The sequence below is a fragment of the Marmota flaviventris genome, chromosome 5 (genome assembly GCF_047511675.1).
Source record: "Marmota flaviventris isolate mMarFla1 chromosome 5, mMarFla1.hap1, whole genome shotgun sequence".
In the NCBI taxonomy this organism is placed as follows: Eukaryota; Metazoa; Chordata; class Mammalia; order Rodentia; family Sciuridae; genus Marmota; species Marmota flaviventris.
This window is the reverse complement of record NC_092502.1, coordinates 92,364,054-92,390,215: the sequence shown is the minus strand read 5'-3', so window position 1 is coordinate 92,390,215 and position 26,162 is coordinate 92,364,054. Positions and strand designations below refer to the sequence as shown.

Here is a 26,162-nt window from a genome sequence, read left to right as displayed (position 1 = left end):
GTTTGCCTTTTTTAATGGATATGGGCAACTCTTGTCTTATTCACCAGGAACTAATTATATATAATATAATTATATATAATATATGATGATATTTTAATGCATATAACTGCTTCAGAATTTTAGGTAGTTTAATAGTCAATGAATTAAAATATGTTCTTTTTTAACTTGATGAAATAATATTGCTGTTTTATCCACATTTTTCTTTCCTTAATCCTTCCAAATAATATAAACATATGAGTACATATTAAGTATTTTAAAATGAGCTTGATTGTCTGTTGACTTTTTTCTGAGGCAGCTGTCAATGCATAGAGTTAGTAACCCTAACCACAGTGCAAAGTAAGCTCTTAAACAGGTAGACATGGAACTGATAGCCTGCTGCATCTCAAGAGTGTGCTCACTCTCAGAGATCTCTATGTGTAACTGATGTGATTCTGCAATCTGTGTATGGGGTGAAGGTAGGAGTTCATAACCCACTTGAATCAAAGTGTGGAATATGATATGTCAAGAAATTTGTAATGTTTTGAACAACCAACAATAAAAAATTAAAAAAAATTAAAATAAAATAAAGAAAAGAACAGAACAGACAAAAAAAAAAAAAAGAGTGTGCTCACTCTCAGAGATCTCTATCACTTGCTCCCCACCATTGGTTTAACTATGGCCATTATATTGCATATAAAATCCGACTGAAGTTACTTCAAGTTCAGGTGGGGAGGGCTATAGAAGTGTGCCACAGCAATTCCTGTGGATATTCAAAGCAGGAAAGGAGGTGCCTTTGACCTCAGAGGACCTGGAATTAGAAGCTGGAAACCAAAGTTATACTCTGTCTTTTAGTGACCACAGAGTTTCTCACTTCTGGGTTTTTGTGAACATCTGAACTCTCTTCCCACCCCTTCCCTGCTTTCTTTATCCAATTTTTTTTTTCTGAACATTCATTGTGTATTTACTCCTATATGGCCATTTTTCCGTTCTAATGCTCATCATTAACTGGTGACTTTCTATGTCAAATTCTCAATAGCAAAAAAACAAAACAAAACAAAACAAACAAACAAAAAAAAACAGAAATCTGATTGTCTCAGCTTCATTTCTAGAGCAGAGTCCCAAGTTGTAAGTTAGGGGCAAGCCAGAAAAATGGCTTCTTTGGGTCAGGCATGCATCTCAGGGCTGGTCATCTGTGCATGGGGGTGTAAAGATAAAGATACACAGATTGCACTCACAAGCATAGGAACCTTCTTCCTTCAAAAGTTGTTTTGATGCATCAGAAGTGAATCTGCCCCTCTCATCCATACCCACTGTACTCTAGCACTCACCTTCTCACCTTGTCCTGCCACTCTGTAGATCTGTTGGGTTCTCTCTCTTTATTATAAGCTCTATTTTTTTCTTCAGCTTGACGTTCAGATTGCTCATCTTGGCTTCTAAATATCTTCAGTCTCTGCTTCTCTTATCATTTTTCTCCTGCTGTTTTTCTTTCCCTCTGGTTCTTCAGGCTGCCAGGACTGTCATGTGCTCTGAAACCTCTGGGTCTGGTTCTTCCTGGTATTACATAGTCACTGCCAAAGGGATGTGAGGATTAATTTGTGAATTATGTCCTGAGTGTGTGTTAGCAGAGAGCTTCTCAGACTTTTACTATACATAGGGAACACCTGGGGATGTTGTGAGAGCAGGTTCTGATTCCTGAATGAGCGTATGGTGGGGTGTAAGGTTCTGTGTTTTTAACAGCTTCCAGGTAGCGCCGGTGATGCTAATGGAAGAACACTACAACTGCAAGTAGGGCATTTATTGTAATTAAGATCTCCTTGACAGAAGGGACCACGTCTAGGGCACCTTTTGGCTTTGGACTGATCTGGCTTTACATGAAATACAAGGTTGTCTACACATTTTTTCAAGTGAATGGTTTTCAAAGATTGTTAGAAATCAATGAAATAATTAAACATTTCTTATGGATCTGACTGTGCAAAGCCCTTAAGAAATATAGAGAAGGGCTAGGGATGTGGCTCAAGCAGTAATGCCCTCGCCTGGCATGCGCAGGGCGCTGGGTTCGATCCTCAGCACCACATAAAATAAAATAAAGATATTATGTCCACCGAAAACTGAAAAATAAATATTTAAAAAATTCTCTCTCTCTCTCGCTCTCTCTCTCTCTCTCTCTTAAAAGAAAAAAAAGAAAAGAAAAGAAATATAGAGAAAATATTATAGCCCCTGTCCACAAGGAGAACACGAGCACATTCACCACTAACTCTAATGTATCTTTACTGGAACTGTGGGGCTCATTTTAGAATTGCAGAAGTGGCAGTGAAAGCAAATGAGCCTGTTCATACTACAAGCAATTTGACCTTTTATAATTTAAGTGGCATTTTCTCCACATACACAATAAAGCTAATAGGATTATTATGTTTGTGTGTAATAATGCATGTAAGAATTATTTCATTCAGCTTAGGAAAATACTGTATATAGTTTTCCTCCATCCTAAGTCCATATCTATCTTTATATTCCATTTCACTTTGTGGAGCTTATCTGCCATTTGATTTTAATATTATTTTTGTTTAAAGTTTAGACTTGGAGAAAAGTACATTTTAGAATTGGTATGAAAATTGTTGTATCCTCTACAACACAAAGAGAGAGGAATATATTTTCCTATCTTACAGGTGGTTAAGCCCAAACCTATTTTCTTCTTAGTGAGTCTTCATAAATGTGTTATTTTTTTTTAAAGTTAGTGTATTTATAGGGTTTCTCTAAGCCTCTCCTGTCACTCCTGTCCATGGACTGAATTTCCGGAGTAGACAGCCTTGTCCGTTATGGGTACTTGTTACATGCAAATACATGCACACATATATACATAGATTCACAGGTGAACCTGTGTTGAAAAAGAGCATCATTTTTAGAAAGAAAGTAAGTTGGGCATGCAAGTAAAGGAGTATTGAACCCATAACTATTGGCTTGTGATTTCCGAGTCTTAGTTATAAATTTTATTTATAAAGGATAACCATCTACATAAAGAATAATACCTATGTGCTTCAACGAATAAAACCAATAAAAGGTATATTATATATTCTACACAGAGTAGAAACGAGTTTTCAATAAATAGTGATCAATGCTTTATTGACCATACCTTAAGTAAATTTGTAGACTGAAACTGACAGACCATTTCCATTACTCTCCAAGTTAAGAAGAATATCAACATGAGTTTGCAGGTGGAGAGGAAAAAGCTGGTTGAAGCAAAATGTGTAGCTTTTGATGAATACACCTATCGTGAAAAAAAATACAAAGGGGTTACCCCAGCAGAGGTTGGCACAAGAGCCTGTGAATCACAGCTAGTACCACTGACTATTGAGAACTACTTACAAAGAAGACCTTGGAAACAAACATTTATTAGTATATCATTACCTATGTCCTTTTAAATTACCTATGAAACCCAGATGGAACCCAGCTGCCTGGATTTCTTCAAGTCTTCCAGCCTGCCAGGATCAACTTGTGATTTAAAATATAACTTAAATGAGTCCAAATCACAACCTCCTGTACAGGGAGTTCCCAGCACACAGCCTGGGGCTTTTAGGGATTGTAAGTGGAGTTTAGGACTCTCAAGAGGATGCCTCAGCTTCTGAGCACCTTCTTAGGCTGATTTCATAAAGAAGTAAAGAAACTGAAATATGCTCATGCCACCCACATAAAATTTATAAAAATCAAGTTAGGTAATGTGAATGAAAACATTTCAGTAAGGATCAAGTGATACTGAGGGGAGGTAATAATCTTACTAAATTAGAAAGTGACCTAAGGCATTGTGAATGTTCTGAGGGAACACTTGGAAGAGGGAGAACTGAAGGTCGTGAGACAGCGCTGACTTGTTTCATCTGGATAAAAATAGAGAAAAGAATGAAGTCCTGACAAGATTTTGAAACATTGGCATTGTCTGTGGGTAGTAATAAGGGGAAAAAAATTACCTACTTAAGTTTAAAAGGGAACAGCAAAACTTAGTCATGTGATTACAGAAACTCAGAAGAGCATCCAAAACCAGAGAGAGAAGAGTCACTAGAGTCCTTTGAAGCTGGATGAGCTGGTGATTCCAAGGAACACAATCTCCTTGCTCTTTTATAAGAAAGCAAATCCTCATGGTCTTTGTCTCCTCTTCTGGGGTCTGCCAGATCTGTTCCTGAAGCAGTGACCGCCAGCACGTTAATCAACTCCTTCCACAGTCCTGGTGTGTGCATAGCATTCAGTCTACTCATTTCTCACATTTGGTTTTTCCAAGAATTTGTTCCCAGCCTTAGTTCAGAAACTAGTCTATCCATCCACAGTTTCCTAAGGCACCATATCACATTCAAGTGATCTAATTCTCAAAACTACCTGTATGCACCACTTATTTGGTTGGACTGGAGGAAATTCCCCCAAGGGTAGGATCTAGTTCATTTATCTTAGACACTTTTAAACATATGTGGTAAATTTTATTATATACCAGTAGAAATACCATTCAGGCAATGTTGCTAAGAAAATTAGAAAAATGCCCATTAGCTTTAAAGGAAATGTTAAGTGAGAATTTAAAATAAGAAGGTGTTAAGAATATGAGCTATAATTTGGGGATGTGCAATGACATGGCTTGTTCCACCTACTTTCCATGGACTGAATTTCCGGAGTAGACAGCCTTGTCCGTTATGGGTACTTGTGATTTAACCCTTTTAGCTAGCCCTACCTCATTTGCAAATGTTAATGTCTCAGAAGTGAAAAAGACTAAGGGAGAATATAAAAGACAAGTAGTTTTTGTTCAAGAGAGATGGATGGAGGCTGCCAACAAGACCAGCATGCTGTGGAACCAAAGCCCTGCTCCTTTGTGATCTGACCCACATTATGTGGATGATGAAGTTAGGGGAGTCTCAGTAGTCCACTCCTCATGAGAAGTCATGGTCTCTATAGAAATTGAGAAAAGGGTGATAGTCAGGATCAGCTAATTTTCCTGCACCTCTTTCTGAATGAATGATCCATGTCATCATACAAGTTAAGAGGACTTTAAAGGAGATGTTTAAGAGTAATAGAACTCAGGGAATTCCCTTTTCTTCCTGAGAGGTGTTGTGGACATACCTGATTACTTCCAGCCCCTTGCATGTCCACTTTATCTATTATATTCTTTAACAAAGATGGTGAATTGTTATCTGGATATGGTGTTCCAAGAATTGTTCTCCATGGTAAAGGAAAATGTTAGGCAAGTTCTGTAAATACAAAAGTAAGCCTTTCTAGTTGGTGGCCAAAGGAGAGTGTGGGTGTTGGAAAATCATACCTATGCCTTAGCATTCTGGACAAATCTTTATACAACTAGAACAAGTCACAGTAGATTTAATAATCATCCACGAATTGAACTGAGATGACATTTTTCAAGGCAAACCATAAGGCAGTGTGTTCCTCCATTAATCTCTGAATTCATCTAAGCAGCTTTAGGCCAGTCTGTCTGTAAATCCATCATTCAGATGGAAAAAAAAATCATTTGAAGCCACTGTACAAAATAATGTGTAAGCAATGTGAACACTGTTTGTAAGGCAGAAATATATTTAATATCAAGGCCATTAGTGTTTGCCTGTTTTATTTAATCATGGGCCTTTTATCTAAAAGAAACAGGCCTTACTGCATACAGGTGAGTGTTCAGGGAAGGATTCAGGCTTTGTGTTGTCCAAATTAAATTCTAAAACCAGCAAATTCATCATTCTGACATCCCTTTGCAGATGTGGAGTATGTTTTGAAGTATCTGTTAAGATGAGTCTTGTTTACACAAAGAATACATTTAACAGGTCATGTTAATTGGAAGTGATATCTGAGTAAGGCCTTTAGTAATGTATCTCAGTTTAAATGTAAAATTGAGGCACTATTTTCCCAAGTGAATGGGCATTTCTCTGATTACCTGTATTTTGGATCTTGAGATTTTCCTCTAAATAGGTTATATGTTCTTTTTCTTGAGTTTTCTTCAAAGTCCAATGTTTATGGCTGTATTATAATATAGGCTTACAGATATTATATATCAAAAATGGAGAAGATTTTGGGAAAAAATAGAAGAGATATTGTTTTCTATTATGATTTCTTATAATTAATTTATAGCCTTGTAACTTTTAAGAAGTAAGTCTTATATAAGAATACATATCTCAAAAGCACAGTTTTAGATGATGATAACCAATTTAACAGCAAGAATTTTGTGGGAGATTCTAGTAAAGAACAAGAGGATGATATGACCCATTAGTAAATATTTCCAGTTGAATCTCTAAAACTATTTTTCTTGTTTTTATACTGTAACCAAATTATATACTTAGATAATGTAAAGTTTACTTTGGACTCTGTTGTTCTATGTAATCTCCAGGAATAATAGATACAATGGCACAGCATATAGCTTCTAAATGGAAAATAACCTTCATTTTTGAGAGACCAAAGGGATCTTAGGGAAATGTATAGCTGGGGAATGACAAAACTGTCATGTGCTCAAAAGCCAGGATTGTGAATGTGACAGAGTGGAGCCCTGGAATCCTCAGATTTGCCTTTAAAGAATACTTTCTCTCGAGCTGGGGCTGTAGCTCAGTGGCAGAGGGCTTGTTTAGCATGTGTGAGGCACTGGGTTTGATCCTTAGCACCACATAAAAATAACTAAACAAATAAAGGCATGCTGTCCATCTACAACTATAAAAAAATTTAAAAAGAATACTTTCTCTGCTGCCCAAGGAACATTTAGGCCAAGAAGATGAAGTTGGCAAAGCCAGGCAAAGAAATGCTTTATGATTAGCTCCCTAACAGTTACATGACCCTTCATCCTTTATTTCCTGAATTGGACTTATGCCAGGAGGAGGAGTCCAAAAGGGGAGGGGGAAAGAAGATGGGGAGATAGAGAAAGTAAGAGGATGGAAAGAAGAAGGAGGGAGGAAGGAGAAGAAAGGAGCCATGGCCTAGCACCTTCTATGCAGAAGCAGCCACAGCCCTTAGAGCCATAGAAACCTGATCAGGCCTATGAGGACATAGTAACTCCACAATCAGCCCCATGACCTGAAACCCTAATGGTATTCTTCTTTATTTGAGGTTAGATGGAGGGAGGCAATAGAAATGAGCCCTGGCCTCTCCCTGGAAAACATGGACTAATTTGAAACATAAGCTGGATGTGACCAAATCAATGATTCTCAAAGTGTGTTCCAAGGAACATGAGTCCTATCATAAGGCCCTTAAGAGAAAGAGAAAGGAAGAGACCCATTTTTTCATGTAAAAGTCGCTCATTATTTAAGATGTGGTGCTGGAATTCAGTGACAATCTGATTCCAGAGTCCAGGTATGATGACTGTGTGACTTCCTACAGTCTTTTTAAATGCAGATCTGCACCCTGAATCTCTGAGATATATACAATGTACATCTCTCACTCTTACTTGACCATAATCTTTTTTGAAGTTTTCTGAGCTTCTCAGGAACTTCCATAGAACCTAATTTGTGAAGCCATGGGTAGATTTCAGCAGGTAGCCTCTTGTCTAACAAAGCTTCAATTTGGCCACCATCTAGATACAAAGAGCTAGTATAAGTGAAGTGACACATTCTGAATTGAAAAAAAAAAAAAACGTTTATATTGAAGTTGTCTGAGCTCTTTCTTTCCTACTGTCTTCCAGATGTTTCATTCCAAACATCTACGCAGCCCTGTTTACCGCGGCCCTTGTTCCTTTGATGTGCCTGGTGGTGGTGTTCGTGGTGTTCATCCACGCCTACCAGGTGAAGCCACAGTGGAAAGCCTACGATGATGTATTCAGAGGGAGAACCAACGCTGCAGGTTTGAAAAGAACTCTATTTGCATTTTGGAGATAGGAGCTTTTCAGTAGTGGGAAAATGTCAGTGAATATTAAAAAAAAAAAAAAAAAACCCAGAAAAATGTTAGGCTCAGCTTTTAGCTCTTAAGGCTTAAACTAAGCCTTACCTCCCCAGTGTCTCCTGCTTCTGGTGCTTCTGACATCTCTTTCTTCAGGGCCCTGTAGGCTGGCCTGCTGCTGTCAAGTTTTGTCCTAAAGGTATTAAGGTCCATGTGAATGAGTCACACAGACTGGGAGCCGCTTCCCAAGCTTTCCTCAACTCATGCAATAATAATCTGCACTCAGCTTGTGAAACCAATTTATTTCCTGGAGATTTTGAGACTTCTTCACAGTTGAACAAACCTCCACAATGCTTGCGAGCACTATATTCTGCATGTGGCGCTCTGATTGTGCTGACAGATGTTTAAAAACATATGTAATCAGACAGCTTCCTAAGTGACTACACATGTCCGGTTACTTAAGAGTGCAAGTCTTTCCAGCTCAAATTGGCTTTCACTGCAGTTCATTTTTTCCCCTTTGAATCACACTTAACACAGGTTTTTATGATCTGGTTCTTTTGCTGTTGTTGTTGTTAGATTCCAGTCTCCTGGGAATTTTCTTAACTAGGAACAATAACCACACACCTACAGACAAAAACTCTCACTGAAGTGTTGTGTGAGTCATCAAGATACAGAATTGAAGATCCCTCTTAGGCCCATGATCTTCTCTTTTCTAAGCTTTTACAGATCTGAAGTCAAATGAATGGCAGTCTTAGAGGAATTATTCACATTTTAAGTGCCCGTCACATTTTAGCAGGATAGCACATAGGAAATCTCTAAAACAGTGCCTAATATATTTTAAAGGACTCAATAGATATTGTCACTTATAAGGTGTCACTTTAGCATTAAAAAAAAAAAGTCTTCTAGTTCCTGAACTGGATCAGGAAGGTGCAAAAAAAAAATTTACTAATATGATGAAGAAAAGAGACTCTTTCTGATTAGTTTGTGTGGTGGTTTTAAGATATTGGTATCTAGATAGCTCTTCTCTATTGTCTCTCATTCCACATGTGATCATTATGTAGGAAGAAATATTATTTAAAATTATGAGTAATCTTAAATTCCTCAATAAAAATAATTCATAATGTAGAAATACTACTTTTTTATGGTGGAGAGAACTGGGGATCTAATCCAGGAGTATTTTACCACTGAGCTACATCCCTAAACTTTTTTTTTTTTATTTTTAGACAGGGTTTCACTAAATTATTTAGGTCCTCACTAAGTTGCTGAGACTAGCTTTGAAATTGCAATCCTCTTGCCTCAGCTTCCTGAGTCCTAATTTTTATGGAGACACAGAATTTATCCAAAAGCTGTGCTTTATTCAACTTAGATTTATTTTATTGAAACAGATGTTATTTTTTGGAAAGAAAAGTTGTTGTTTTTTCTTTCCTTAAATAATAAGTTTTGTTTAGTTTGTTTATTTATTTATAATAATAGTGGCCAGTGTTTGCATATCATCAATGGTGATATGTGAGGGGCAAACACAATGAGTTAATCTTTGCAGACCTAAATCACTCCATACACCTCTTGGATATGATCCATCACTGATGTAATAGATAAAACTATACTCTAATTATCTGAAAAGCAGCCCTCAAGCATTCATCATAATGCTAAAAGTTCCAGCACAATTCTATCTCAAGTAGGGAGTCCTCTCTTGAAATGAAATATTAATAGAAATATTGCTTTGTTATTGTTTTTCAAATATTACGTTATTTCTAATTCCCCTATTCCTATGATAATTCAGTTCAATAGTTGAGATAATACTTGGACTCTGATTAGTCTCTCTCTTTCTAGTCTTTTTCTTCACCATTTTGCTATCTCGGAGGTCATATTTCAAAAATATGAAGTGAATACTTTCACTTCACTGTAGTCAAACAAGGTCTTCCTCATTGCCCAAAATAGAAGTCTAGACTCTTAGCTCTTAAGAGTCCCTACAGATCTCCCCTGTTTTCTGCATCCTGACATTGCAAATCTGTTTATTCTTTTCCTAAAATACCTGTCATGTCTCTCACATAAGGAGGCCTCTACTTTGAGTATCTCATGATAAGTTGATAACCCCTATGTGCTCAGTGAAAGGGGAGCATGAGGATGGATGAGAACTGGAAGGGGCTTCTCACCCTCCCATAGTCTTCATTAACTCCCCAAAGCTGTTCAAAATATCCTGTAATCTAAGTAAAAATTGTGTGTTTGATAAGGTAGTTCCCATTGGCCTCACTGTACTTCTCTTACAGAAATTCCCAAAGGTCTCAATATTCTAACTTGTCTGTGAAGCCTTTGGAATTGCCTCTTTACAAAATTGCTGCAGATTGGAATTACCTGTTTCCTCTTTCATGACCTTAAAGTATTTACTCCTAGTGTCATAGCACTTGTCATAGACCTGAATGATGACTTGTTTAGGTTTAGGTGTGTATGTTGATTTCTTCAATAAATAGGTCAATTAATATTTACTATTTATCTTTATATCTCTAGGGCCTTGCAGAGTGCTCAGTGGATAACAGAGACATAATTAATGTTTATTGAAAAAAATGACTAAATTAATAATCATAAACATGCCATAAAATTCTACCAGTTTAAAATGGATATCCCAGCCAAATGTAGTATTAAGAGGAATTGTTGGGGCTGGGGTTGTAGCTCAGTGGTTGAGCACTTGCCTCGCATGTGTGGGGCACTGGGTTCGATCCTTAGCGCCGTATAAAAAATAAATAAATAAAACAAAGATATTGTTTCCATCTACAAATATATATATATATATATATATATATATATATAGAAAAAAGAGGAATTGTTAGTCCCAGCACGATTACACACACCTGTAATCCCAGAGGCTCTGGAGGCTGAAGCAGGAGGATTGTGAGTTCAAAACTAGCCTAAGCAAAAGTGAGGGGCTAAGCAACTCAGTGAGACCCCGTCTCTAAATCAAATACAAAATAGGGCTTGGGATGTGGCTCAGTGGTCAAGTGCCCCTGAGTTCAATAGAACAGTACTCCCCCAAAGAAGAGGAGCCATTATATATTTTATCAAAATGAAATGATTTCTCTTTGTAGATAGCCCCTTGAACGTTTTGACAATTAGTACTATTTTTTTCTTTTTCTATGATTGTTTGTTTCCCAAAACTATGTGTTCAACTTTGACCTTGGACTGACCAAGTGTAAACTACTCTAAGTAACCTTCATTTAAATAGGCCCCACTTACCTCAATCCAAAATTTCCAGGAACAAAATTTTATCTACACTAATCAGGAGTACTTGACACTGTTTGAATCTTGCTAAATTTTATTGCACTGACCTGTAAAATATCCCATCAGAATGGCATGGTAAATAAATTCATGCTTTGCCTTCTGCTCTGCTCCATATACATAACAGTTCAAAATAACAAAACAAAAGAGTATTTTCAAAAAGATGAAGATCTCAGTGCATTAAAAAATAGAGCAGAAACATAAAAAGTGAGCTGGCTGATGTTCTGTGGGGCCAGAATCAGGTAGATGTAGAAGAATCCCAAATGCTATGATGGTAAAATGGAAACTAAAAGCCCCTAACACATGACAGACTAGAGCAATAGATGCTGCATGGAAAGAAAGGAGCTGCTGCCAGAAGCTTGGGAAGGCATAAAGGAATCTGGCAGGAGAAGACGAACAACACATCTCAGTAAGAACCAGGGCCAAGTGTTCAGAGTTCACATCATATCTACCCATCCATGATGTCACCATGGAGACAGAAGGCCCAAGACATTAAAATGGTCCTCTTTTATGGACTGTCAGCCCAAGGAGGCCTGAGAGGAAGCAAAAACAAAACCTTTCAAAAGAAAGGTAGCAGAGAGAAAAATCAGAGAAAAAGAAAAGGAGCAAATGCTTTCTACTCAAGATTATTTGCAATCTAGAAGTCTCCAAAACAGAAGGAAAACTAACAAGGAAGCTAAAATCAAAAAGTCTATTAAATCCACAAGCATTTCACAAAGCAGAGTGATCTATAAGTAATTTTGAATAAACATGCTAGAATTCTGAAAAATATGAAGCAGGAAAGAGCAAACTGGCCCTATAGCCCACTCACCTAATTGTTTCTCCATTGTATTTATTTACTTTTCAAAACGTTTATCAAGAAACAATTTACATGCCGTAAAGTTCCTCTGTTTAAACTGTACAGTTTGATGGCTTTTTAGTATGTTTACATGGTTGTGTAACTATCACTATAGTCTACTTTTAGAGCATTTTCAATATTCCAGAAAGAAATTTCATACCTATCAGTAGTCACTTACCAATTCCTCCACTTATCTGAACCCTAAGCAACCACCAGTTCAACCTTCTCTCTCTAGAAGTGTCTGTTCCCAACACTTTGCAGAGTAAAATCTCAGAAAATGTGGTTTTATGCATCTTTCACTTAGCCTAACCTCTTCAAGGCTCATCAGTGTTGTAACATGTGTCAAAATCTGGTTCCTTTATATTGCCAAATAATATTCCACTCTATGGATATAAAACTCTTAATCAGTTAATGGGTATTTGGTTTGTTTTCTATTTTTAGATTTTACAAATAACACTGAAAAGAACATTTATATTCAGGATTTTATAATGACTTTTAAAATTTTTCTCTTGGGTATATGTGGCAGTACAATTGCTGGGTCATATATTAACATTATGCTTGACTATCTGAGGATCTGCCAAACTGTTTTCTGAAATGTGTGCCATTACCTGTTCTTGTTATTCTTCAAACTTGCAGACTTAAGTGATCTTCCCACCTCAGCCTCTTGAGTGCAGGGATTACAGGCCAGCAGCATTGCACCTGGCTAGAGATCTATTTTTTAAATAAAGTGTTGTTGTTGTTTTTTTTTTTAATTAACCCAGCCATGCCCATCTGTCTATATATTGTCTATGGCTACTTTCACAATGCTAAGTTGAGTACAGAAAGCATGTGGCCTGTAGAATCTAACAATATTTAGTATCTGGATCTTAACAGAAAAAGTTGGACAATGAACCCCTGGAAAAAAAAGTATAATATATGCATTTTAAAAAGCATATAAACACAAAACAAAACCAAAAAATAAGTATGAGCAAATGAAGATGGACAAACGTGAATGTAAAATAATTTCAGAAACAATGGCAATGTAAAATACACTATTGAAATTTTAAAATATTTTAATATTTGAGATAAACTCTGGTTGAGACAGAGAAGAGGGAATTAATGAGTGATTTTAAAAAGATACAGTTGAGAAATTCACAAAGGAAGTATACAAAAAAGGAAAAACATGAAAACAAATCCAAAAGGCATAAGAATAAATAGATTATCAGGAGAAAAGAACTGGGGAATGGTGGAAAAGCATGATTTGAAGAGATAATGGTTGAGAATTTTCCAGAATTAAAGAAAACATCGTAACCACACATTAAATGTTATACTCATAAAAGGAGGGGATATTGATGAAACATTGAGCATATTGGCATAATATTAAATACATTTTGAAAGCTCCACATCTATAGTTTTGGAAATATGCATAGGAAGCAACTTTTCTTTGCTTCTAATATTGTACCCTATTATGATAAGTGGCACAAGCCCCAGTCAGGAACTTAGAGTCTGTGGTGTAAGCAGATGCAGCTCAGTTTTCTGACAAACAAGCTTCAAAGGCAACTCACAACCTTGTACCCAGAGCGTCTACTCTTGCCTGCTTGTTTTATGCCTCCTTGTACACTTAGCACCTGAGGAGTGCAGTTCTAATGTGTCTCAAGCACATCCAGCTTAGTTCTCTGCAGTTCCAAGAATGCAACATAATCCTTCTCATAAAGCACTTTACTTAGATGGCTGATAGTTTAACTGTATTTTCCCTTCATTCTTGTACTAGATGAGCATTTGTAGACCATCAGAAAATATTATGAGAATTGCATTTTCTAGAAGTAAATTAAGAATAAAAGTCAAGTCCCTTTTATTATAAAATTCAATTTCCTATACAATTTATGCTATATTTTAAGTATTTTTTTCAGAAATTGTCAAGGGTTTGAAGTTATTTATATATCATTTTTAACAATAAATGAGGTGCGTTTTGAGAAAGAAGGTTCAATTTAATCTCTGTGGCCAAGGTGAGTTTTTTTTTTAATTAATAATCAGAATGATTATGATTATTTCCTTACCTAGAGCTTTAGGTTTGATGAGCAGGTACAGTTAGTTAACACCAGGAACCAAAGTATTTGAACTGAAGAGCTTACATAAAAAAAATATTTTAGGCCCAGAATCTTCCATAATTTCTGTAGAATTATTCTCCAAACTAATCCTGTTCTATGCAGATTAGATATGCATGAAAACAGGCAACTTCCCCAACATTTTTCTGTTGGTCTTAATGAATACAAGTAGCAATATCTTATGGTTTACATTTTGAGTGATATTTTTGCTTCTGACATCCCTTAATTTCAGAATTTAAATAAACTCAGTGAAATCCAAGGGAAAAACAAGGAAAGAGCTCCTAGGAAATGGAATGCACTCAGTGCTATACATGTCCCCACCTCATTCTCTTCTGTCGCTGCGCATGGCTTGGGACAGCATTAATAGCTTGGCTTTGGGGGCCCTCACTGCTATGAACTGAATGATTGAAGGTCAGTGGCTTCTAGTGAGATTAATTAGGTGCCTCCTCCCTTCAGTGGGTTGGATACACCAGAAAGATGAGTCATGATAAAGGTATACTAAGGTAAATTTCAGTGTCTCACACAGCATTTTAAACAAAGCCTATAATTTTCAGTTATAGTTAGTTTTGATCTCTGGCAATGATAAGCTTGTCTCTCCTTTTAGACTCATTAGAATTTGCTGACTCCTTTCTGATTCATCAGCCAGTTCTTATGTGAGGGATGATTCATGGACCCGGGGAAGAAAATTAATTTGAATAAAAAGAGGAAGTAGGTGATTACAAATCCCTTTGTTATAAAAATCCCACACATAGATTTAAATATGATGTTTAAAAATGGAAAGGTGGCTTGATCCAGTTGACCACGGGTAATGTGAACCTGACACATTCAAAATCTCCAGGTGTTATAATGGCCACTTCTCTTACCTGGAAGCATTTTTTGAGGATTAGTGCTTCCATTTCTTGTGAAGCTACATTTCTTCATCCTGAAAGAGAACAACACTAGTAAGTTAAATCAGGATTCCATTGCTATTATAAAAATTGTTGAAAGCTTATTATAATGAATATTACAAAGTTTCATCCATTACAACCTAAAGATGAGTGACATTTTTACTCCTGACATTGTAAAATTTTCAAATCAAGTTCCAATAAACTCAATGAAATTCAAAAGAAAAAGAAAAAAGAGGAAGAGCCCCTAATAAATGAAATATATGGTGTCATATTCTCCAAAGATTACTACCATAATATAGGTCCCTTCTTTTAAGACATGGAGGCTAATCCTCACATCAAGCGGTGGGGTCTACTTGCCCTCTTTTGACATCTGGGCTGACTTTGGTCTTGCTTAGGTAAGTGTAATGTGAGGGAAGTGATGTTGTCTCATAATGGGTCTGTTGTTCAGAGGACCAGCTATTTCAACTTCCTTTGTCTTGGAAGCCAGCCACCACATATGTCTAATATCACTCTTGATGACCACAGTAGTAGAAATCCCAAGCTGATCATGAGGAGCAGAAATGCGGAGAGATGTATTAAGTCAACCTGTAGTTGCTTCAGTCAGCCCAATCTGATTTCAGGTACGTGAGCAAAGAAGCCTTCTTATACGTTCCAGCCCTAGTAGATACCACACAGAGCAGAAAGGCTGCTTTGTCCAGTTACAGGACTGTGGCAAATAATAATTTGCACTCATTTAATTTTGCACTTTTTTAGAACCCTCATTTTTCCCACATCAAAATTGTAAGTACGTCAGTGTCATCTTAAATATTATTGCTTATAGAAATGTTCATGGTTTATAAATAAAACTGGAAAAATGGGACTTTTTCCCCCCAAAGCACAACTGAGGCTTCTGCTAATGCAGAGTAGAATTGTTATTACCTAGTAGTAGTACGTGCTTGAATGAGATCCAGGATGACCAACATAACAGGTTTCACATGTCCTTGGCAGCAAGCTGCTTGTTTGCAGTCTCCTCCCAATTTTATTGCTGAAAAGAAAATACAAAAACAATGCCTAGAGACCTAAGGAAAACCGCAGACCTTTTGCTATACAATGAGCAGTCTCTTCCACTTGGACTCAAAAAATCTCTGTGAGCAGTCTTCCCATCCTTTGCCTAAATGGTGGGAATAATCCAAATATTTCAAGATACTTTATGGATATTCATCCTCTGAGTAGAGTTATATCTGTGCCCTCAGTCTTCAAAGGTTTGAGTCAAAAATGCTTGAGCCTATATATGATATGTTGTTACTATTTGTTTTCTGAAAACATTTGGGATTTGATAGAACAGGTTTGGAAATGCAGCTCAATGGTAGAGCACCTGCCAAGCATGTTGTGAGCCCTGGATTTAATTTCTAGCACTGAATAAAACAAAACTCCTAGAACAATAACATCAGTGGTTTCTGAAGGCTTTGCACATCCATTTGAAGAGTAAAAGATAAAATCATAGAGTTGAAAGCTTAAATTTCTGATGAAGCCCCTGATTTCTACATGTAACCAAAGAAGAAAAAGGACTGAAGAACTGTGTCTTTCTAGAACTCAAGTTTCCTGATTTTTACATCAGTGACTGACTTTTCCCTACTCTCAGTTGAGTACTGATGACTGGCAACAGAGGTAGTTCCCCTTTCATCCTATTTCAATACTAACCTGTTAGATTTAACCCACATTTATTTTCTAGTTAGGCAAAAAACATAAAGCATATTTGTGGGCTGCATTTGCATGTAACAGGCAGGAATTTACTTGGATCCTGATTGTCCATGTCATGGTCATTATCATCATCATCATCTCCATCACCTCCATCACTAACTATTGATACTTCCCATATGCCAGACACTGAGATTTTTGTATATACATATTTTTTTCCTAATTTTTACATGTAGCCTATGAAACAGGTATTATCATTACTCTAATCATTCAAAAAAAATGGGAAGTACAAGGCTTAGAAAAGTTCTAATGATGCAGTTGGGCTGAGAAGCAGGCGTAACACAAGCTCTCCAGAGCCACCACTGCTGCCAGCACCAACATTCGACCCTAGCCATTCTGGTATCAAGACTCATCTATAATTAAAAAACATAAACATTAATCTTGGAGAACTATAATTCCTTCAAAATAATTATTAGCTTCTATTACCCCGAAAGAACTTGAAGGAGTCTGGACTGTAAAATTATGTCTTCATCTTCTACTTCAGCCTGTGTTATCCAAGGAAGATTGCCCACTGTTTTTTCTGGAAATGAAACATCCCTAGGCTTTCTCACTATTCTCATAGGTAATGCAGGTGTTATACTTAATTTTATATGATTGTTTGGAGGATGAAGTACTAATTCACATAAAGTACTTAATATACTCCCTGGAACTTGCCAAGCATTCAATATATGTTGGTATTTTATTAGCATGACAACTATTTAAATGTGTCCTTGGTACAGAATGCAGATATATACATAACTCCCTCCTTCTATAGTCTTTCTAAATATTTCTCATATATCCCCCTCCTTTTCTTTCTTCAAGATGATGCCTAGTTTTCTAGTGAGCTCTGGCTGCTACACAAAATATCATAGTAGAGATGCCTTTAATAGCAGACTATTTTTCACAGTTCTTAGGGCTCGAAGTCCAAGACCAAGGTGCCAGCCGATTTAGGTGAGGACCCATGTGTTTGTCAGCTTTATGTTTCTGTGATCAAAATACCTGACAAGAAAAACTTAGAGGAGGGGAAGTTCATGTTGCCTCAAGGTTTCAGAGATTTAGTCTATGGTTGGCCAGGTCCACAGCTTTGGCCCCAAGATGAGGTGGAGCATCGTGCTGAAGGTTTTGTCAAAGAAAAGATGCTCGGTTCATGGTGGGGTCAGGAAGCAAGCAAAGGGAAGATGCATCATCTTTCCAAGGCAAGCCCCGAGGGACCCAATCCCTCAAGCCAGACCCCATCTGCCTACAAGTTAACACCCAGCCAGTCCATTCAAATTAGGATGGACTGATTAGGTTATGTTCTCATAAACTAATTATTTCACTTATGAACATTTCTGCATTGACACAGGAGCTTTTGGGGGATAGCACGTATCCATAACCACCCTCTTTGCAATGTAGCTGTCTTCTCACTGGGCCCTCACATGGCATGGAGAGAGATTCCTCTCATATCCCATCTTGTAATATCACTAATTCCTTCATGATGCCTCCACCATTGTGATCTAATGGGGCCTTCTGAAGGCCCCATCTGAAATCCTCATAGTTGGAATCAAGGCTTTAACCTACAAGTCTAAGGGGTCAAGGACACAGCCCAGTCCAAAGCACCTGGGTTATTTCACCAGTCATCTCCGGCTATTGCCACTCTCTAGAGACTAATATTTCTGGATTCACATCTCTCTCCACTCCATACTAAAGGATTCTGAAAGGCACAACTGATTATGTCATTTAAATCATTCCATGATAATCCTTAGACTGTAGGATAAAAGAAAATTTCTACTATTTCACCATATAAACTCTATATGCCCGAGCCATACTTACCTGATGCTGTTACCTAAAAGTAATGTGACTAAGTCTAGACTTAGCATAGCTGAGCTAGCTCTCACTTGAGTATATCGTTTACGCTGGTGAAAGAATGGAATTGGATCAAGTTTCTTTCTTTCTTTTTTTGGGAAGGGAGGATAGTACTGAGGATTGAACTCAGGGGTACTCAGCCACTGAGCCACATCCCCAACCATATTTTGTATTTTTATTTAGAGACAGGGTCTCACTGAGTTGCTTAGCACCTCATTGTTGCTGAAGCTCACTTTAAACTTGTGATCCTCCTGCCTCAGCCTCCCAAGCCACTGGGATTACAGGCCTGCACCATGGTGCCTGGCAAGTTTCTTTCTTGATACCCATTATGAATAGGTTTTACCACTTTTCTAAAGAATTTATTCCCCCTCTAATTCTTTTGTATTTATCCTGAAAAAATTACCAATGAGTCATTACTTCCTACTTCTTTGAAAACTACATAAAACAGTCATGCGTGTTTATTGCTTCAATTTAAGAGGAAAAAAACAACCCTTTTTTAGTAGATGACTGATGTCTTCCATTCAACTTTTGGCTAATTAAAATAGTGTCTGGCTTTTTGAAATGTATTGCTAGAATTTGTATTTAGACCGTGGCCAAAGAATATATATAAAACAATTAGACAGTAGAAATGCCCATTTTTTCAAAGCTATTTTGTTTTGCAATATTAGTGACATTGAAAGCATTATATTTTTCCCTTGACCTAGTCTATGAATGACATTTACTGGTATCAAAATGGTAATCCATGAATACCATGGCTCTGTATAGCTGATCAAATCACAAGTTCTTAGGTCTAAATTCTAGGTTTGCAACTTTTTCCATGTATTACTTATTGCTATTCTCATTGTTTAAAGTTACTCCAATGTATGATTCAGTGCCTGTGCTGTTCTTTAAGAAATATATGCTCTTCAAAGTAAGTTTGTGTGATCACACTTTAATTAAATTGATCAACTGGTAAAACATTAAAGAAAGTAAAACAGGTTTGCTAGTGCTAGATAAATAGGAAGTGGCAACAGGTATTCTGGGAAGTTAGCAACTGAACCATAATTTTATTTAAAAATACATGGTTGACACAGTGCCAACCATACTTATTATAATGTTTTTCACATTATAAAACTCAAAAAGTTGAAAAAGAGGAAAATGATATTTTTACAATATGTTGTCTTCTTTCAGAAGAAAACAACACTGTATCAAAGGTGAAGTTTGAATTCACTGGGCCAAAAGGCAGTAACAAACTTTGGTCCTCACAAAGTACTCTTTGAGTTGCCTTATCGTAACTGAAATAGGCTGCCTCATAAAATAACACATCCCTTGAAACCAGTTACAAAAGACCCCTTCTTCCAACTAATTGGATGTCAAAAATATTTTTGTTCCTTCCTGCACTTCAAGGCCACAATGTCCCTGCATAAAACTTTCTTATTTTGAAATCTGTGCTTTGTGCTTGCACCATCTTCCCAATCATGTTACTGTGGCTGTCATCTTCTTGACATTCTCCATTCTTCCCCTTTTCCTCTCCGCAGATCTCTGAACACACCTCTCTCTGTCCTCCTCTCCGGGTTTCTTCTTCTTACTTGTTCTGTATCCTCACTGTGACCCTCCTTTCTTATTTCAACCTTTCACTGTCCTCTCAGAATCCAGTGTGGAACCTGAGATTGGGTACTTCAAGGATATTTGCATTAGCTCCTTCAATTTCCTCACCAACAGGCTTCTCTTCAAGTAATTTTTCCAACCACTAGGCCAGTCCATGCCACACAGTCCTCTTCTTTCATCAGCCAGTTAGTGGGACTCTGTAATGGATACTCATTTATTCTAGGTAACCTTAACTGAGCCATCTCTGCTTCTCAGAAATCCTTTGGATTATCTTTAATTGATTCTTAAGTAATCTTTGAAACAGAGCCTGCTGCCCATCAGTGTTATGTGTAATACCTTCTATCCAATCTATCTAAGAGATTAAAAACAACATGATGTTATCTCAGTCGACTGTCCTTATTTTCATCTCTTCTTGTTGTCTCCTTTCTTGGACACTGTTCCTCCTACTTTCACAAGAAAATAAGCAGCTCCTTCTCACTAAAGCCAGTCCTCCCAATTATATTGTTCATCTATTTTTCCTTTGCTTGGAACTTGTTTCATTGAATTTTCCATCATAAAAATCTCTCCACTAGGTCTTTCCCCTCCATCTGAAAACATGCCTCTCTTTTCACCACCTAGAGGAGCTTACTCATAACATCACTGCTTTATCAAGTTACCGCCCTGCCTCTCCCAAGCTTCCCCAACAGACTTTTCCAGCACTTCACACTCATCACCTTGTGTTCACTGCTAATCACTGAAAGCACCTTGCTTATTCTCTTTCCTTCATCACCCATAACCTGGACACCAGATCCACCAGTCTCTCCTCCTCATGTGCTTATCCTTAAGCTTCTTTGCAAAAATCAGAACTGGTAACCACCCCTGCCTCGGAAATTCACCTTGGTTTTCAAGACACTCTTTTTATTTTTCTGCTGACTTAAGGTCATGCCTCTTTCTTCTTGTGACATAACTCTGAAGTTATTTTCTCTGCCTTTTTTATATCATGGTAATCATTTTCAAATCTTCCAGAGTCCTGCTTATAGACACACATTTTTTTTTTCTGCTTTTAGACATACCCACATGGTTTCTTTCTGATACTTCATCTTCAATAAGCACAAGAATTATCAGCTTTGCTCCTCCACCTTGCCCCAGTTGCTCCAAACTCAGTGTTATTCTTCCTCCCTTTCTTTTCTTTCTTCTTCTTAATCCTTTTCTTGCTTTCCCAGTGTAGTTTCTTTCACTGCAGTCGTAGACTTTTTGATCAGTGGTTGTCAAAACAAAATGACCATCCGGATCAATCAACTATGCTTCCAGAAATTCTAGTTTGAAAGTCTACAGACTTACTGGATCTCTGATGATGAGGTCCCAGCTTTCTCATTGTTTTCTGGTTTGGAAGCACTGCTGTAGCTTCTGTCTCTGTCATGTGTGCTCATTCCTTTCTGTTCATTGTAGGAGCCACTCCTCTGCTGTTTTGCCTCAGGCCTTCACTGTTACCCATTTAGCTCACTGTAGTAGTGACCTGTGTCCCTGCCTCCCACCTTCTTGCCAACAACCTGTTTACTGTCCTATAAGACTAAGCTCTGTTTTGTTCGTGCCATACCTCTTCTTGGAAATGTTAAGTGGCTATTCATTTGCTATAAAATAATTCTTTGTTCCTTAACCTGGCCCTCAGGAACTCTTCATGACCTGATGCTGAAACATCTTCTCATTACTCACCTTCATGGACCTTTTAACTCTAGCCAAGAAAGGCAGGGTACCACAAACCTGTATTCAAGAGACACAGGAGGCTGAGGCAGGAGGATCACAAGTTCAAGGCCATCCTGGGAAACCTTGCAGGAACCTGTCTCTAAATAAAAAGTAAAAAGAACTGAGGGTGTAACTCAGTGATAAAGCATCCTGTATTCAATCACTTTCCAGTACCAAAAAAAAAAAAAAAAAAAAAAAAAAAAAAAGCCTCTAATCAAAAGGTAGAATTTGCACTCATTTACCATTTGCCTTTTTTGCCTCTCTTTATGTTATTTCTACTACATTAACCTCAGTATTTGCATATTGTAATACTGCTCATCTTCAAGGCCAAACTTATATAACTCCTACTGTTTCTTTGTTTTTCCCCCCAGTACTTTTCTTTTCCAGCCAGGGCCTCACACAATGCTATGGAAAACTTCCCTCACTCAACTACATTCCCATCACCATCACTTTTTATTTTATCTTGAGACAGTGTCTCACTAAGTTGCCAAGGCAGGCCTGGAACTTGCCATCCTCCTACCTGAGCCTCTGAGTAGCTGGGATTATAGGTATGTGACATGATGCCCAGATTTTTTTTTTAAACCAATCTTCTATCCCAAATACTGAGTACTTTCTTCTTCTTGTAATTGTGGAACCAATAACATGACAGAGCATTGACTGAGCATTGAGACAGTATTGTCTCCTTTGTCATTCTCTGCTTAGACATGGCCTACTCTCTCCCTTGAGTGTGCTATCTGTTTGAGTCTTACTTTGCTTTTACATTATTTTCACCTCATTTCCACTCTACTGTCACTTATAATAAAATACTCTTGCATGATTTTTGGTGTCTGATTTTAAATTTTCTTTCATTGGAAGACAATTTGCAGTTTCAGCTCCCAACTCTCCTGTGACATAGTACTACTAGGGTGGTCAAGCTGAATTTTACCCCTGTCTTAGAGAACAGAATGCCTGAAAGCCAGAAATTGTCCTTCAGAGAGCTGACTGAAACTGGTTAGATTCAAGTAAGCGGCCAGAGAGATCACCAGACAGCCTCCAATTTTCTTATAATAAAGTTCATTTATATTCCTCACTTTTATTAGCCTATTCCTTCCCCTCATTTCTTTTGCCCTAGATCAATAACTTCCAGACCCCCAGGGACAAAGGACAAGAATTTGTTTTGTGAGTTTATTTCCCATTTCACTCTTGGCAAAGAATAAAAGTCTCCCTCACTGCTCAGTCAATGCACTTTTTTTAATAAAGATTTTTTTTTTAGTTGTCAATGGGTCTTTATTATTGTTTATCTATATGTGGTGCTGAGAATTGGACCCAGTGCCTCACACATGCTAGGCAAGTGCTCCACCACCATCTGGAACAGATAAAGTGTCAATAAATGCACTTTTGACCATTATTTTTCTAATCCCCTGGTAGTTTTTTGTCTCCTCTTCCATGAGTGACCATGGAAAAGGTTGAAACCTGCTAGACTATCTGCTCTAACCATTCTGTACTAAAACCCAGTGAGGATTTCCCATCTGTAAGATAAATAAAGTCAGACTCTGTCAATACCCTAGGATCCCTCAGTAGTACTGATGTCCAAGAGAGATGGATATATGAAGACATCCCTCTCATACATTCCATTCAAAACCAAGAACTGAGAGTTGTCCCTGCCTTGGTTCCCAAGAACTTGTTGTAGCATGCCTGTTCAAGTTCAGCAACTTGTGGCTTATTTGCTGAATCTCTGTTGTTCAAGCTTGTAATCTAATTTAAGAACCATTTTTAATAACTTTATGATATAACTTGGGGAAGTGGCCCTTAACCCTTTTGCATACAATTTTAAGAGTAGTTTAGGCCTGATGTTGAAAAGTAGAGGGGAATAGAGGGTTTTTTGTCACGATGTTGGTGTTATGGTTTGATGTGAGGTGTCCCCCAAAAGCTCACATATGAGACAGTGCAAGAAGACTCAAAGGAGAAATGATTGGGTTGTGAGAGTCTTAACCCAATCAATGATTTAGTCCCCTAATAGGGATTAACTGAGTGGTAACTAAAGTGGTAGGGAATGGCTGGAGGAGATGAAAATTGAGGTGTGGTTTGGGGTATATATTTGTATCTAGAGAGTGGAGTCTCTCTCTGCTTTCTGATCACCATGTGAACTGCTTCCCTCTGCCATCTGCTCCCACCATGATGTTCAGCCTTACCTGGAGCCCTGAGGAATTGAGTCAACCTTTTGTGAACTAAGACCTCTGAAACCATAAGACCTCAAATAAACTTTTCCTCCTCTACAGTTGTTCTGGTTGGATGCCTTTAGTCACAGTAGTGAAAAAGCTGACTAAAAACAGTTGGAAACATAGCAAGTCCAGAAATAACAACAGGATTAATGCTATTTAAAAAGAATAAGGATGATAATAGATAAAAGATGGTGACCTAAGTATCCTCCAGATGCTTGATATAGCCTCTAAAATGAGATGATATAATGCCCATTCCTAGAGTGAGTAAGGTGTATGCCGTAAGACAATAGCCACAAGAGTGGAGATAGACCCTTTGCCTCTGTAGTAGCCTTGCTCGAAATCAAAAAGATGCTGCAAAAAGCAAAAGAAAGTGCAAGTCTCCATGCCAGCTGGAACAGATAAAGTGTCACTGCTCAGCACAAACAGTTAAGCAAATGCAATGAGATAATAGGAAAGTCAGGGCACATGGGCATGACATGTTGATGAGCTTTTGGCAGAGGAAAATGTACACAGAGAAGTCCAAAGCAAAAAGCAAGATATCAGAGGCTAAGTTGTACATCATCTCAACCAAACCTGGGAGAGGAACAAGTGTCCTGTAGTTGGCTGTTGTTCCAAGTTGAGGCACCAAGGAATATGTCACAGGAAAGCAGAGAGCTGAATCTCCAAATCTCAGTTCTTGTATTCCAATGAAAGTAAATTTAAAGTTGGACAGGAAAAGCCATGCAAGAGAACTCTATTATAAGTGACAGTAGAGTGGAAGTGAGGTGAAAATAAAGGAAAAGCAAAGTGAGGCTCAAGCAGAGAGCACTCTCAAGGGAGAATGGGCCATCTCCAAGCAAAGAATGACAAAGGAGACAATACTGTCTCCAAATTTATTATCATTTCATGTTTACCAAGAGAACTGGGAATCTCTTTCTTCACTCCTTGACAATCAGGTGTTCAACTCCTTCTTTATGGTGGGCTGTATAGGTTTTTTTGTTTGTTTGTTTTTTGTTTTTAACCTCAGTTGGTCCTCTCCAGAACTGTCATGGTGGCCATTCTAATCAGGGTGCTGCCTCTACAAGTCAATCTCATGTTAATGTGGGAATTGGGTCAGTGGCCAGTCAGAAGTTGCCTTACTGCCTGGGCACCACAAAAGAATCCTCCCTTCTGGGGGCTGGGGCTGAAGCTCAGTGGCAAAGCACTTGCCTAGCATTGGTGAAGCACTGGGTTCCATCCTCAGTACCACATAAAAATAAACAAATAAAATAAAGGCAGGCTGTTCATCTACAACTACAAAAAAAGTTAAAGAAAAGAAATGAAAAGAAAAAGAATTCTCCCTTCTGAGCTAGTAGAGACACTAGGCACCATAACTTCTGGTTTTATCTTGACCTTTATGGTTCCTATCAAGAGTTATTCTCATAGCTGGGCCTGGTGACACACGGCTGTAATCCCAGCAGCTTGGGAGGCTGAGGGAGGAGGATCGCATGTTCAAAGCCAGCCTCAGCCATTTAGAGAGGCCATAAGCAAGTCAGCGAGACCCTGTCTCTAAATAAAATATAAAAAGAGACTAGGGATGTGGCTCAGTGGGTAATGCCCTGGATTCAATCCCCAGTACAAAAAAAAAAAAGTCCCATAAATCCTTCTTACTGAGGCACCCTCTCCCCATTATCTTCTTTAATTGTATTTGTTTATCCTCAAGGTTTGTGTATCAGTGTTTTTCTACAAGGTATCTGCTACAAATTATTTATTCATCTGCCTTGGCAATAACTTAAAGAAAACTTTAAGAGTTACTTAAAATAAACATGTGATCTCACATTCTACTGCTCATTGCAAGCTACTCCCTGACAACTACCTTTTCCTATAGGGCATACACCTGTGCACACTTGCCTGCATATATGTATATATGTATGTTTATGTATACATATGCATCTTCATACTTATATAATCTTGGAAATAAGATTCCTATTTAATCCATCCTCTCATCTATTTTGTTTTACCTAATGCATTTTTATGGTAAAGAAATACATTTCTTGAATAACAAGTAATAGTTAAAATTTGTATGGAACTCTTATTAAATATTCTGCATTTCAATCACTATGTCCTCACTAAATGTACAACATCTTATTTGGGAAGTACTAATATTATATTCAGTTAACAGATAGGGAAATTGACTAAGGACATACAGCTAGTAAATGGCCCTCAAATAATCTGGCTCCAGAATCCTTGTTCA

At 37.7% G+C, this 26,162-nt stretch overlaps 1 protein-coding gene across 1 annotated transcript in view; it reads left to right on the top strand.

Annotated features, from left to right (window-relative positions):
* The window catches only part of Adgrv1 (adhesion G protein-coupled receptor V1), a 521,596-nt gene that overhangs the window by 422,052 nt on the left and 73,382 nt on the right, over positions 1–26,162 (top strand). The window contains exon 85 of the mRNA XM_027927625.2: positions 7,607–7,764. Coding sequence (XP_027783426.2) covers positions 7,607–7,764 — 158 coding nt within the window. The remainder of the gene's footprint in view (positions 1–7,606; positions 7,765–26,162) is intronic.